At 37.4% G+C, this 13,666-nt stretch overlaps 1 protein-coding gene across 1 annotated transcript in view; it reads right to left on the bottom strand.

Annotated features, from left to right (window-relative positions):
• The window catches only part of LOC132107422 (nesprin-2-like), an 85,845-nt gene that overhangs the window by 64,250 nt on the left and 7,929 nt on the right, over positions 1–13,666 (bottom strand). Inside the window, exons 3-19 of the mRNA XM_059513629.1 lie at positions 10,108–10,169; positions 8,178–8,273; positions 7,981–8,058; positions 7,784–7,876; positions 6,178–6,368; positions 5,866–6,065; positions 4,989–5,089; positions 4,484–4,597; positions 4,252–4,389; positions 3,172–3,336; positions 2,993–3,093; positions 2,597–2,765; positions 2,064–2,160; positions 1,776–1,963; positions 1,398–1,568; positions 361–492; positions 121–222 (exon numbers count right to left, since the gene is read on the bottom strand). Of these exons, the coding sequence (XP_059369612.1) occupies positions 121–222; positions 361–492; positions 1,398–1,568; positions 1,776–1,963; positions 2,064–2,160; positions 2,597–2,765; positions 2,993–3,093; positions 3,172–3,336; positions 4,252–4,389; positions 4,484–4,597; positions 4,989–5,089; positions 5,866–6,065; positions 6,178–6,368; positions 7,784–7,876; positions 7,981–8,058; positions 8,178–8,273; positions 10,108–10,169 (2,198 nt within the window). The remainder of the gene's footprint in view (positions 1–120; positions 223–360; positions 493–1,397; positions 1,569–1,775; positions 1,964–2,063; positions 2,161–2,596; positions 2,766–2,992; positions 3,094–3,171; positions 3,337–4,251; positions 4,390–4,483; positions 4,598–4,988; positions 5,090–5,865; positions 6,066–6,177; positions 6,369–7,783; positions 7,877–7,980; positions 8,059–8,177; positions 8,274–10,107; positions 10,170–13,666) is intronic.

Genomic DNA, 13,666 nt, shown 5'->3' with positions numbered 1-13,666 from the left:
ATATATATATATATATATATATATATATATATATTATATATATATATATATATATATATTTATATATATATTTTAGAAAATATATCAGTTTATATACGTTAAACCTAAATTTTGCCTGACCTCTGGAAGAGTTTGTCTGAATTTCTGAAGAGTTTCATCTTTGCAGTCTGGAGATGGGGACAAAGAGTTCAGCTTGAACTCAGACATCTTCTTAGTTATGCCCTGAGTAAAATTAAAAAAAAAAAATACAAGCATAAAAAAAACCCCATTAAGACAGACATATAAAACAATGAAGAAGCATCTAGTATAACAATACAACGAGTATGAAGTACTACAGCTAGGCCAGAAAGATCAGTATACCTGGAGTTTCTTTCTGTAAATACGTAGAGGTCCAGATAATACCTCAACTGTCTCTCTAAGCACCCAGCTGGCTTCCTGCATCAGGGAAGCTTGGACACCTGGGACTGCAGAGATGGGCTGAGGGGCCACTGCCTGAAAACATGGCATTTACAACAGAATAAGCACTTTATTGTTAAACAATATCATCTTTTTTTTTTTTTAATCAACAATCACAATCTTTTCAAGGGTGTAGAATGTTAAAAGACAAACAAGATCAATCACATGCTTTGATGAACAGTAAGCAAAGATGTTGAAACAGAATGCTTCTGTGGTTTGAAACACAATGGACTGCACAGTGTATTACTCAAAGAAAGTGAAAAATAGTAGCAAAGATCCACCCACAAGTTATGCAACTTACAGACAAAATCAAAAAAGGCTGGGTCTTGACAGTTTAAAGACAAACCTCTTTATTCAATCCAGTAGAACAAGTTCAAATTGACAAAAAACCAGGATCCAAAATAAACTTTTTGCCACACCTACTTGCGAATGAACTAAGCAAATGCACCAGCCATAAATATTTCTTACCAGCTAGGAAACTTGATTTTGCATTATTTCGGTCTTTGACAATGGGATATATTTAGCTTTTTCCTTGAATATTTTGTGAGAAACACCTGCATCACATTTTCTGTGGCCAATACAAACATATTTTATTCTCATACTCAAATTATATACTGCGATTGGTGGTGTAATGTGAAAAATATTATTTGTGACATTACACGTGTCAGTTTTATAACGGGCATCCTAGATAGACAGATTGAACAATTTCCATTGAAAGTGTTTACCAAAATTCAAATTATGAGAGACGTTACATTGCTTGTGGTTTTCTCTCTTTATTTTTTTGAATCACTCAGATTATAATTAAAGTTTATAGTAATAAGGGGCAGTTTCTGTTTTTTTTTTCTTCAAAAAAGACCAAGATCTTAACTGCATTTTTGGCATTTGGTAAGTGTTCATTTTGGACCCTGCTGAAAACTAGTGTTCTATCTCTACAAACTCACAAACTTGGTCCTTTTTATGAAGTCAGCCCACTGCATGTTAAGTTTGCGGAGCTCTTCGGTCAGAGAGTGGCTAGTGGAGGCGTCACTCATCTCAATGAGAAAGTTTCCCACCTCGTTCAGCTGGGCTTGATGCAATCTCCACTCATTCAGGCTGGAGGAAAAATGCTTGTGCTGTGAAAGAGATCACAAGACAATTGACAAATGAACCTCTGAAAAAAAGCAACCACATACAAACATCATGCCCTCACCTCATGACTTGAACTTACCACAGATCTCGACAGAGATAACTAAATGACATTCATACTAAGGTGCTCAAACACTTTTTAGGTGACTGTATAATTTGTGTTGTGTGTTTTAATGGCAAACACTTAATAGCACCTCTTGAGCCTCTGATTGTTTCTCCTGGCCCAGCCAGACCTGTAATAGATACAGGCAGTCTTTGTAGGACTCCCATGCAGCAAGAACACGTTCCATGGTGGATCTTACTGCTTCTGCAGCTTCTGCACTGACTCCCGTCTCACTATCTGCCTCTTTTACCAGCCTGTTAACCACAGGTGAGTCGTCTGCTGGAAAACAAACAAAGGAGAGAGGGTAAAAGTTACAGGAAAAAGTACTAACTTTCATAAAAACCAAAGTAGAACAGAACTGCCAACAATATAGGCTTACCCAGAGCTGCTTTGCTGGTATACCTGACTGCTGTGTCCTTCAGCTTATTAAGTGCTTCCTTCAACATCCACACCAGACCTTGCTTGTCAACAGTGTCCTAAATCGCAAAATAAGCATGGTTTACAATTAATTTGACCTTTTATGTTTTTAGGTTGTCAGAGACATTAAACTACTCAACAGTCCACTTTTATAGATGTGTTGTGTTTATACGTATGCCCTTGCAAACTATTCTAACACAAACTTACCATTTTGTATATTTTAAAATCATTTTTTCAATTAGCCAATTAATTCAATTTTTTTATTAATCTTTAAAAAAGAAAGTTTGCAGCTTTTTTTCTCCAAGGAATTTCACTGTATTTAGGTCTCAATTAACAAAAGTTTTGTTCATTTGTAAAGATTATCATGGTGAACAGAATGTGTTAAGACAAATTTGTAAGAATGAGTTTATGTTCTGCAATAATCCAAAAGCCAACTGAGCTTCTAAAAAAATGGCAATGGCAAACTGGCAATGACTGATCAATAGGGCCACATACGTGCCAATCTTGTAGCAGACACTGAACAGACTCCTGGGAGCCGTAAGGCCCTCTCCACAAGCTCAGCTTAGACTTCAGATGTCCCAGCAGGTCATAAACATGGTGCATCTGCTCTCTGTATTGTAGCTTGTTGCCGTGGTACTTGGCTGTCACTCTGGCATTGGTGAAACTATCAAGGAGAATGAGGAACATTAGCAAAGAGCCTGGATTCTTGAAGACGACAACAATAAGAGAACTGAAGGATGGCCCTGCTGAAAAGACCATCTTAGAACAGAAAACTGGTCTGTCTTGTTACTACTTCAGATGCCTAATGGACATACCAGCATCTGATGTTCTAAACACTACAGATGCTGGTCTTTTCAGCAGGAAGCACTGAATAGATTTTGTTTTTCCAACCGTCTCTTGATCTCCTCCAGCTTCTCGACTGGCACTTCATCATCTGTGATCTGGTAATGATGAAGGGTGTTCAAGTGCTGGCTTAAGTCCTCAAGCAAGACCTAAAGAAACAAACAAAGATATGCACATAATTCAAAAATACACATTAAAAGCATGATAATACGTTTCTGCACACTGACCTTCAGCTGGTCATGCTTGTGTCTGGCGTCTCTGGAAGCAAGTGCATGATCTTCAGCGTTCCTGCTGTCTTCAGATAGCACATCCTCCATTTGCTGTAGCCACCAGCCCAGTGTGTTCAGAGGGGCTGGCAAACCAACATCAAGCTCTGTTCTATACTCTTGCAACTGGGGAGAAGTAGTGTACAAAATAATACATAAATGTTTCCGGTTAGTCCAGTATATGACCTGCCAGTATTTTTACTGATCTTAAAGATCTCATTTTATTTTTCATATTTTTTTAATGTCAGAAATTAAAATATTCCTTTAAGAATATACTGTATATGAAATATATAAAAATATGTATAATTTAATTACATATTACAGAATTTTACATTTCAATCTTTATTTGAATTAAATATACATTTATGTTTATGCATTTAAGCAGATGCTTTTATCTGAAATGACTTACAATGGAGCAACATGAGCATTATTTATTTATGACTATATTCAACATACTGTACCTGATACCCTTCTTCAGAGATTAAAATATTCATAGTACACAATGTCAGGTTTATTAGGAAGCTAGACTACTGTAGGTTATGTTTATTTAATTTATTTCGAGTTGAGAAAAAATGTTTAGGCGTAGGTGAATAATTTTTATTTTTTTAAGTATAGGTGAATTATTTATTTAGATTGTTAAGTTTATTTATGTTTATGGCTTTTAAAGCAAATAATAGTTGGATCTATTAGTGCTATAAGGTTGTTTCTGGGTTCGTTATGTTTTTTTTTTTAAATTAAGAAATTATTCTGATATAAAGTGTTTCTATGACAGCTAAAAAAACGATATTGGTGTTAGGGATGCACGATAAATATCATCCGATATTTAATGCGCATCTTGTAAATATAATCTGATAGTTAATGCTGCTCCATGTGAAATCAGAACCCGCTTCACAGACAAGATGCGCATTAAATATTGGACAATATTTATCATGCATCCCTAATTGGTGTAATTTGTTTGGAATTTCCAGTCCATTCCCAAGACTGTAAGAACTGCCTAATTTCAATCAGTATTTGGTGACATTTTTAATAAGCAGAATTCACCCTCTCCTCCATGGTGTCCCATGCTTTTCTCAGTGCCATCTGCTCCTCACTTGGTTTAGCACAGCGTCTCATTGCACTGAGAAGTGGAATAACTGGACGTCGTTGGTCATAATAAGTCCCCACAAAGTTCTGAAATGCCTTGGATAAAAACAAAGACACACATTCAGGGCTTGTCATAAGATGCATGTTCCATATTAGGCTGTGATAATTTACCATTTTACATTCAGCATACCTGATACCTCTCTGCATATCCCTTCCCCTCTGTGGAATTCCACGCCTCCAGTAACTCCTGATAGGCTCGCTCTAGCCAGCATTTCATCTCTCTGGCTTTCTGAGTGGGTGAAGCCTAAGGGCAGGGCAGGAAACATAGAACCGAATTCAGAATAGATTGTTAAATAAGAAAGCATGTTGAAACAAGTAGAGGCTGATGCTGGAATGATATTTTGACAGGAAAACTGTGGAGGAATTCACAAGCGCTCTGTGACGTCTGTACCTGGTGGATTGGTGAGGCCAGCACAGCAGGAGTGAAGTATGTAGGGAGGTTGACAGGAGAAAGGCTTGTGGGAAAGAGCAGAGTTTGAAGCTGCATCCAACCAGGAGGGAGCGACAGAGAGTAGGAGAAAGCAAAGTTGAAGGGCCATATGCGGGAAAGGGGGTTAGAAAGTGAAACGAATGAATTAAAAAGGCAGAGAAACAAAAGCAGAGATCTAGATGGGTTCAGCTGGAGATGGTCTTACCTCAAAACCATCATCAGCTACGGGCAGATCATTGGAGTACTGCAGGAACTGAGCAATGTATGTCATGATAGACTTCTCATCAGGGTTACTGACATCAATGTCTGAGAGGAAAGATAATTTAAATGTACATTAACCTCCAATAACCTTGAAAAAGACATTGCACTGTACACTACACTCAAAACGTTATCCCTTTGTAAAGGAACTCATTAGTGAAATATAAAGGCTCTTGCATATTTTCATGTATAGAGACTTGTTTATATTGTAGGAAAAATAAATATAAAAGTATTATATACACATATTTAAATGGCCTTTTATGGAGTCTTTATAATTACTAATTTATTATTATTATTAGATAAATATTATCTTTTATTTAGTATTTACTTCGCATTGATTATTTATATATTTTTTTTCAACCTACGATTAGATTACTATTATTATTAACATTTCCACAAAAATCTTTGTAGGCCCCAAGACTTATCAAGTTGTTCATAATTTACTTTAAAAAATATATATATTTTAGCCAGCAGGAAAAAAACATATGTACTGTACATCATAAAAATGCCTGTAGTTTTACAAATGTATTCATTTACATGGCTTTTCCATAAGTGACACCTTTTTCTAGAAATCACATTTTCAAAATTCGCTAACTTATAAATCCAGATTTTCCAAGACAGCTATTGAGGGTGTACATGAATAAGATAAGAAAGATCTTGTTTTGTAGTTGGATTTTAAATATTAAATCATCCAGCTTGAATGTTTGCTGAGGCCCAACTAGTTAAGAACCACCGTATTAGAGTTAACCGTTTTTACTTCTTTGTTAAAAATTAGTGCTATGAATAAATAATGAATAATAGATAATGCTGCTAATAGCTTTTACCTTCTGGCTCGAGCAGTCTGGGAATTCCGAGCTCCTTCTCAGCGAGGTGAAATGCCCTCTCTAGGTTTTCCCGGTGGCTGCTGGTCTGTGCTTGAGAGAGGTCCACCAAATCAGGTCTAAGGGAGCAGAGAATGGCCAGAAACACCTCACCACTCCTCCAGCTGGACTTAAAGTCCCTCACACTGGCTGAGCAACCAGCTCTAGAGAAAGAAAACAATCATTTTAGAGGAACAGCTGGTGTGGAAATTAAACAGACTAAACCATTTGACTAAACATTTACAGTGCATGAAAGCATTAGCTAGATTAGCTCACTTCTGGCACTGTTCCCGAACCCACAGCAGCAAAGTCTTCTTAGCAGACAGACGGAAGCGATTGTGGAGCGGTGATGCTCCTCGAGGAACAGGACTACTGCCTGGAGATCCAGGAACAGAGTCCAGACTGGACAGAGAGTCCAGGGAGGATGAACGGGATCCATAAGAGAGAGTGCTGGCCAGCTCCTCTATCTGTTGTAATGAGGAGAAGTGAGCATGTTTAATACAGAGATCAGTTCATACATTCACAACTGGACATACACAGGTTATATACTGTACATATATCATATTATATCTAACTATCTATATATCTAGACCCTGCAATCAAAAAACTTTTTGTATATATATATATATATTAAAGAATACAATTTTTACTGTATTCATTAACAAATAATGCAGTCTTTGGGAACATAAATGTGCTTCTTTCAAAAACATATAAATATAAATCAATCAAATCAAACATTCAATCTGACCCCAAACTTTTGAAAAGTAATAATGGCATACATTTTAGCATATCTTTTTTCATGCTGTAAACTTATATGACTAAACCACTGAACTCGTTCAACATGTTCTCTGATATGAAATAATCTTCTGTAATACTATACGCCTTCTGTGTGCATTGTTATTTTGATATTCCTTTCTCTTCTGGAAGAAATAAAAGAGTCTCACATCTCAAAAAGTACAGGCCCACTCTGAGCTAAAAGGCTAAAGGTCTTGAAGTAGACAACGAAAAAAAAAAAAAAAAAAAACGATTCAAAGAAAAGAAAGGCAAAGAAAGATGTAAATATACTGTATATGATCTGCTAGTTTTTGTAAAAACACATGGGGCTGGTTGCATAAAAGGTTATGCCAGTCTTAAAAGTGTGTCAGCTAATTTTTTCCTTGAATTTTCTTTTTCTTTAATTAGGCTAACTACGTTTGTCAGACTAGTTCTTAAGGCAACATAGAGGCCAAGTTTATGCAACTGGCCCATGGTGTCTTAATCTGTTATAGGCTCCGTTTACACTAGTGCATTTTCGTTTTAAAACAGCGTTTTAGAATTAAAACTATCTGCGTTTACACTGGCATTTCAGAAACAATCTCCGTCTACACTACATAACCGAAAATGCATGTCACTTGACCATGCATCCACACTGGGCATGCACGTAAAAGTGTATACAAGTTAGTTGCTAGTCACTGGCATGTTCAACAATGAGCTTGATGGCGAGGAAAAGCAAGGACATCTTTGTGTGGACAGATGATGAGGTGGAATTGTTACTCAAAATAACTAATGATTACAAGGCGGCCGAAAATGTCGACTGTGAGTCATGTCAAAACAAATACAGTGACACAATCGACAGAGACATGATATGGTTACACGGTCATCAAGGATACGCAGAGATCATGTGGGCAGCCACGCCATCGTTTTTTGAAAGTCTCAGTTTTGGTCCGTTTACACTGAGACGCAACCCCAGAGTTTTCAAACTAAAACGGGGTCAGCGGCATTTTCAAAAGTCTCTGTTTTCGACATGGAAAATGCCTGAGTAGTGTAAACAATAGGCATAACCGTATGAAAAGTTATGCTTTTTAAAATGAAAACGCACTAGTTTAAACAGGGCCATACTCACATGACAGTGCAGAATGATGGTCCATATCAAGCCCAGAATGATGGAAGGTTTCCCCTCTATGATGTCTGGGATGTTTATGTTCACCAGCTTGATCTGAGAGAACATAAACAGTTGTTTATGTCATTTGTATATAAATGTTAATATCCTAACAGGTGGAAAATCATCATCAGTCTTGTGAGAATCACAAAAACTCTTACAGATTTATTCTTCAAGAAGTTCAAAGCGGTCTCGATGTTGCCTCTGTGCTGAAACACACCATGACCCCGCTCGCGCTTCTACAGAGAAACAAACAAACTCTACTGTAAGCAACATTTTTAAACATTTCAATGGTCCAGTGTAAACAAATACAGTTTTAGTTGAATCTCTGTGAATCTCAGTGTTATTCAGCACTCACCATGCGCTGGCCACTCATCACCTCCAGTAGGTCAAGCAGTCGAGTCCCATCTCCGAGATCTGAGAACAGATCCTGGACAACAGCTGGATGGCTCCTCTGAAAAACACACATCAGTATTCTCCTCTGAAAGTGTTAAAGGCAATACACTGAGCATTCCTGATGTCAAGCTATGCTGGCAGAAGTACAAATAAACAAAGCATGGCTATATATATTATTATTATTAATTTATTTATTATAATTAGCTTATTATTATTAATATTATTATTATTATTATTATTTGTGACGGGAGGAGCACACAACAGACACAGTGGGCGTGGCGTCAGGCCTCGGAGAGGCTTTTATTAACAGAAAATCAAATAAAGCAGGGGATAAAGGTGGCCAGAGGGGAAGAGTGTCCAAAATAAACAGGGGATCTGGTGTCCTCGTCGTGCTGCGGGGTTTGTGTGGGTCGGGCAGTGTTCATGGAGGAAGGTAAGGGGCGGAGGAAGGTCCAGGTAAGGGGCGGAGTCCGGCGGCTGCACGCGCTCCCCTCCTCGGTCCGGGGCTTCCTCTAGCGGCCGCATCACTCTCGTTTGGCCGCGGTGCTGGCAGGGGATGGACGGCCCGGCATCCTGGCCCGTCGGCCGTGTAAACGGTTCCCATCCGGATCGGTGTCCGGCAGCTCACGTCTTGGTGGCGCGGGAGTCCCTCTCCCGAGGAGAGGCGCGTTGGGCTTTTAAACAGGGGCGGTGATGAGGCTCCATTTCCTTCAGGTGTGCCCCATCACACGCCGCCAGCCCTGACTCGTCCAGCGCCCCTCCTCTCACACACCCACTCCAGTCGGGAGCCTGGTGAAGGGCGTCGATTTAGGATGGGGTGCCGGTGACAATCAGGGAGGAGGCAGCTGACTCGTCACATATTATTATATTAACCCTAAACCTACTGTATCATTTGATCGAAAATTGTTAAGTCCTCTAAATGATCAACATGACCAAAATGTAATTTTTTATTTTTTTGTCATATCAGCAGTTGCACTGAATTGCATATTTGTGCTCAGTTTGGGTCTCTGAATGAAACCGAGAAGTTATAAGCTCCGTATATAAAGACATATTTCACCCAAAAATTTTGATTTTGTCATCATTTACTCACCCTCATGTCGATCCAAACATTAAAGAATTTCTTATGTTGTTCACATAGACATTTTGAAGAACCAAAGAGTTGTTGGTCCCCATTGTTTTCCACAGTAGGGAAAGTAGTACTACTAAGTCAATGGGGACCATCAACTGTTTGATTACCAGTATTCTTCAAAATATATTCTTTGATGTTTGACATAAGGAAGAAGCTTGTACAGGTTTGAAACAACATGAGGGTGAGTAAATGATGACAATTTTCATTTTTGGGTCAACTATTCCTTTAAAAGCCATAAAACCTTATTTATCATATATGACACTCAACAAAAAGCACATACAGGTACACAAACCTTTATAATATTTATCAAAAGGTTAAAGAAACTGCAAATTGACTAACAACAGTGGTGATGCACAAAGTACATTTGGAATATTTGATATAATGTTTTAATATAAGATTGATGTGACAGTCTCTCAAAATAAAAGTAGTTTGGAAATAAATATTGATTTTTGTGATTTTTAAAAAAGTAATTGATGCATCAAAGGGTTAATCTGATGTAAAATGATGCAACACAGCTCTACACAGGTTATCACTTGCAGGGGTTTAAGAGCGCTCATGTTACAAGCCGCTGAAGTGCACCGCTGCCTATAAATAAATCAAGCTACTTGCCATATACACTGCTCAAATACAGACAGAGCAGAAAAGACCTTCCTTGATGATCAGTGAGTCAGCGATTTAGCTACGGCCTCAGTTTGACCCCTAGCTCTTCTAGACTACATAGTTCGAGTCATTACAGTAAGTTATGAGTTGTTCTTGGGTTTACCTTGGAGAGCTGTGCATTGATCCAGTTTGTGAATGTCCTCTTCTGAATCTGTTCCTGTTCCACTGTTAATAAAATAATATTACATCAGATAGGAATTGTTCCTGGAGCAAACTCAGTAAAAAGAAAATGAAAAATTGTATGTAGGCCTATGTGTAGGAAACAGTATGAGCACAATGAGAATACATCTATGCAAAAGAATGTACACATCTTGCCAGAGAACAGCTTTGGGGCTTTCTGGTTTATAGCACATCAAAAACACAGCATGTCTTCATACATAACTATTTATAAGCCGAGAACATGGCATGACCACTGGAAACCTGGCTCGACTTACCCATCTCTGAGCCGCCAATGGCCTCCACCTCAAACAAGGTTTTGAAAGACACCATATTCTTTCATTGCTGTATGAAACTTTCCCTCATTTAGTGTGTCCCTGAACGCCAATGCAGATGCTCAGTTGGCTTAACCAGCATCCCATCACAGTTATATTTAATTTAAACTTCTTCCCATGCTATAAAAGGCAGACTGGGCCTTTCCCTCAACTGGAGATGTTCATTTCGTTTCATGGGACAAGATCCAACAAGATCCTTAGTCAGTAATTCATCTTGATCTAAGCGCTGGCCCATAAGACATCCTGCCATCCTGTTAGCAAAGCAACAAAACGCATGTTCCCCCATGACATACAGCAATATAAATCCATATGTTTTAATTAACAATGGAGTTGAAAAAATTGAAAGATTTAGGATTTTAAATTATTTTAAAAAAATACTTTTTTTATTAAATTCATTAATTTAATGCAGCAAAATAAGAAAAAAATCCTTATGAAAAATAATAAAATGATTAAAAAATGAAGAATAATAATATTAATAAAATATAAAAAATTCTTTAAGCTATTTGCAAAGGCAACATTTCTCATTTTACTGTACTAAAATAACTAAAACTGAAATGAAAATAACAAAATAATTCAATTGAATTAAATCACAACAAAATTAGTAAAACTAAAATAAAGAAAATGGAAAATGCTAAAAAAAAAACCTGATTCAAAATGAATAAAGGCTAAAAAACATTGGTGCTACTAAACATGCTCTTGAATGTACTAGCTTTATAAATTGTTATTATAATTATAAAAATATCAACACAGAACTCTATTACATTCATAAAATTGAGTCTTACTTCAACAGCTTACTTGTTAAAAGTAACATGTGCAAATCTTTCTCCAGATGACAGAAGTGTCATCATTGCACAAAAGACAAACATGTGATGTCACTCAAACATGACTTCAGACAAGCGGTCTCACTTTAAGACTGGCCTGTCGTCACAGCAAACATACAGCTGCCTGGCAACCGCAAAGACTGTCTGAAGCGAGTCCAGCACACACAGCGATGGTTTAAACTGACAGGAACGCTGAGACATATGACACAGAGAAAATGAAAGAAGAGACACCAACAACTTCAGCTTCAAAGTTCTTCAAGGGGATTTACAGCTGAAGTGAAGAAAGCTGGTAAATGAATAATCATTCAGAAAAATGAATAATACATCACAGAAGAAATTATACAGCTTATTGCCCTCACAAGGTGGATATCTGTTTGGCCGACCAATAACAGATAGAGAGTGTATTTGGGAAAACATGCATTATTTTTGCAAATTGTTCGATGGTGCAGAAATGACACTATAACTATAAAGTTGACAGGTTAAAGTAACTGTGTACTTAAGATCATGTTTACCCAGGTTGGGTGATGAACAGGTTCTAGAAAAAGGAATACAAGTTACTTTTACGATAAACGTCTTGCACACCCTCCCAAAACATGTTTTTGTTTGAAAACGTGGTGAGTCAACGGTTTACGATTCCTATTTGCCGTCTGGAATCCGCCCTTAACCTCCAAAAGAGGAGACAAATGAGAAAGAGATTGCAGAACAAATAAAACAACAAACAATCCGCCTTATTTATCTTGCGATCGATTCTTTAGTCAAAAGACACAAGTGGATCCCTTCAAACAACGACTCACTCATTTCTAATTATTTCTTTACCATTAAAGTTAAATATAGTGCATTTAATTGCATATAGTCAAAGTATAATTTTATATTAAACCTCATAAGCTTTTCGAAAAAAAATGTTTAAACCATGGCTGTTCATGGACATTTTTGACCAGTAAGAGTGTCACTTTTTCATTTCACTTTTTTGTGTTAATTACAGACCCATTTCCATTTTGAACGTGGACTATAAATTGTATACTTCAATTATTGCTAAAAGACTGGAATCTTTTGTTACAGAATTGATTGATGAGGATCAGTGTGGGTTTATTCCAGCTAGACAAACACAAGATAATATTAGAAGAACTTTACACATACTCTGAAAAATTAACAGAGATAAATCAAGTGCAGCTCTTATAAGTTTGGATGCTGAAAAGGCATATGACAGGGGGGGGTGGGAATTCCTGTACCAGATGCTGGAAAGATTTGAATTCAATCAAGACTCAATATAAATTATTAGGGCAATTTATCAACAGCCGACCGCCAGAATCAAAGTGAATGGGTCTCTAACAGATCGTTTCTATTTGAGCAGTGAGACGAGGCAAGGCTGCTGTCTAAGCCCCATCCTCTTTGCTCTGTACATTCAACCACTGGCACAGGCTATTAGACAAGAGGAGGGATTAAAGGGTATCACTAAGGGACAAATGAAGCATAAAATAGGATTGTTTGCTGACGACATTATGCTATACTTGAAGGACTTGGACACCTCTCTCCCTTAACTTTTGGAGGTAATTGAACAGTTTCATGTTTGCTCTGGTTATAAACTAAATATCACAAAAACTCAAATTATTCACTTGAATTACTGTCCAGGAGAAGAAATTAAAAAATAAATTAAATATAACAAAAACAAAAAAACTGAAATATTTAGGCGCAATCATAACAAAAAACCCTGAGCTGCTATACAAAGCAAACTATAAGCCAATAAATAATAACATAAAAAAGATTTGGAGAGGTGGTCGACCTACTCGTTAGATTTTAGTAGCAGAATAAATGTAAAAAAAAATTAATATTCTTTCAAGGCTCCTGTATCTGTTCCAGTCGCTTCCAGTGGAAATACCACTTCAACAATTTGCACAATGGGACAAAATGGTGCCAAGGTTCATATGGGGGGGGGGGGACGCCCCAGAATACGTCTCTCTACTTTACATCTGCCAAAAGAGAAAGGTGGAATGGCTTTGCCAAACTTAAAACTGTACATTCAAGCTGCACAACTACGACCTTTGTGCCTTTGGTGTGATAACTCTTATATTGCTCGATGGAAAGATATTGGACTTTTGTACCAGATTATAATGTTCAAACCCTGTTGGGGGAGGAAGGCCTAGATGACACTCTAAGGAAGGGTCTGAATCCTATAGTTAATGGTTTCTCTTTGTTTCTCTTTGATTATGCAATTGAAACTTAAAAATGATCAAAAAATACTACGATGGATCGCACTGGACAATAGATTTAAGCCTATTTAGGACTTTTAAGGATTGGATGAATAGGGGCCTGACAGCTTTCTGCATAGCTATTAAAAATAACAAGATGAAGA

This window comes from Carassius carassius, chromosome 27 (genome assembly GCF_963082965.1).
Source record: "Carassius carassius chromosome 27, fCarCar2.1, whole genome shotgun sequence".
Taxonomy (NCBI): Eukaryota; Metazoa; Chordata; class Actinopteri; order Cypriniformes; family Cyprinidae; genus Carassius; species Carassius carassius.
Note: the sequence above shows the minus strand (reverse complement) of the source record. Positions and strands in the feature narration are given on the sequence as shown.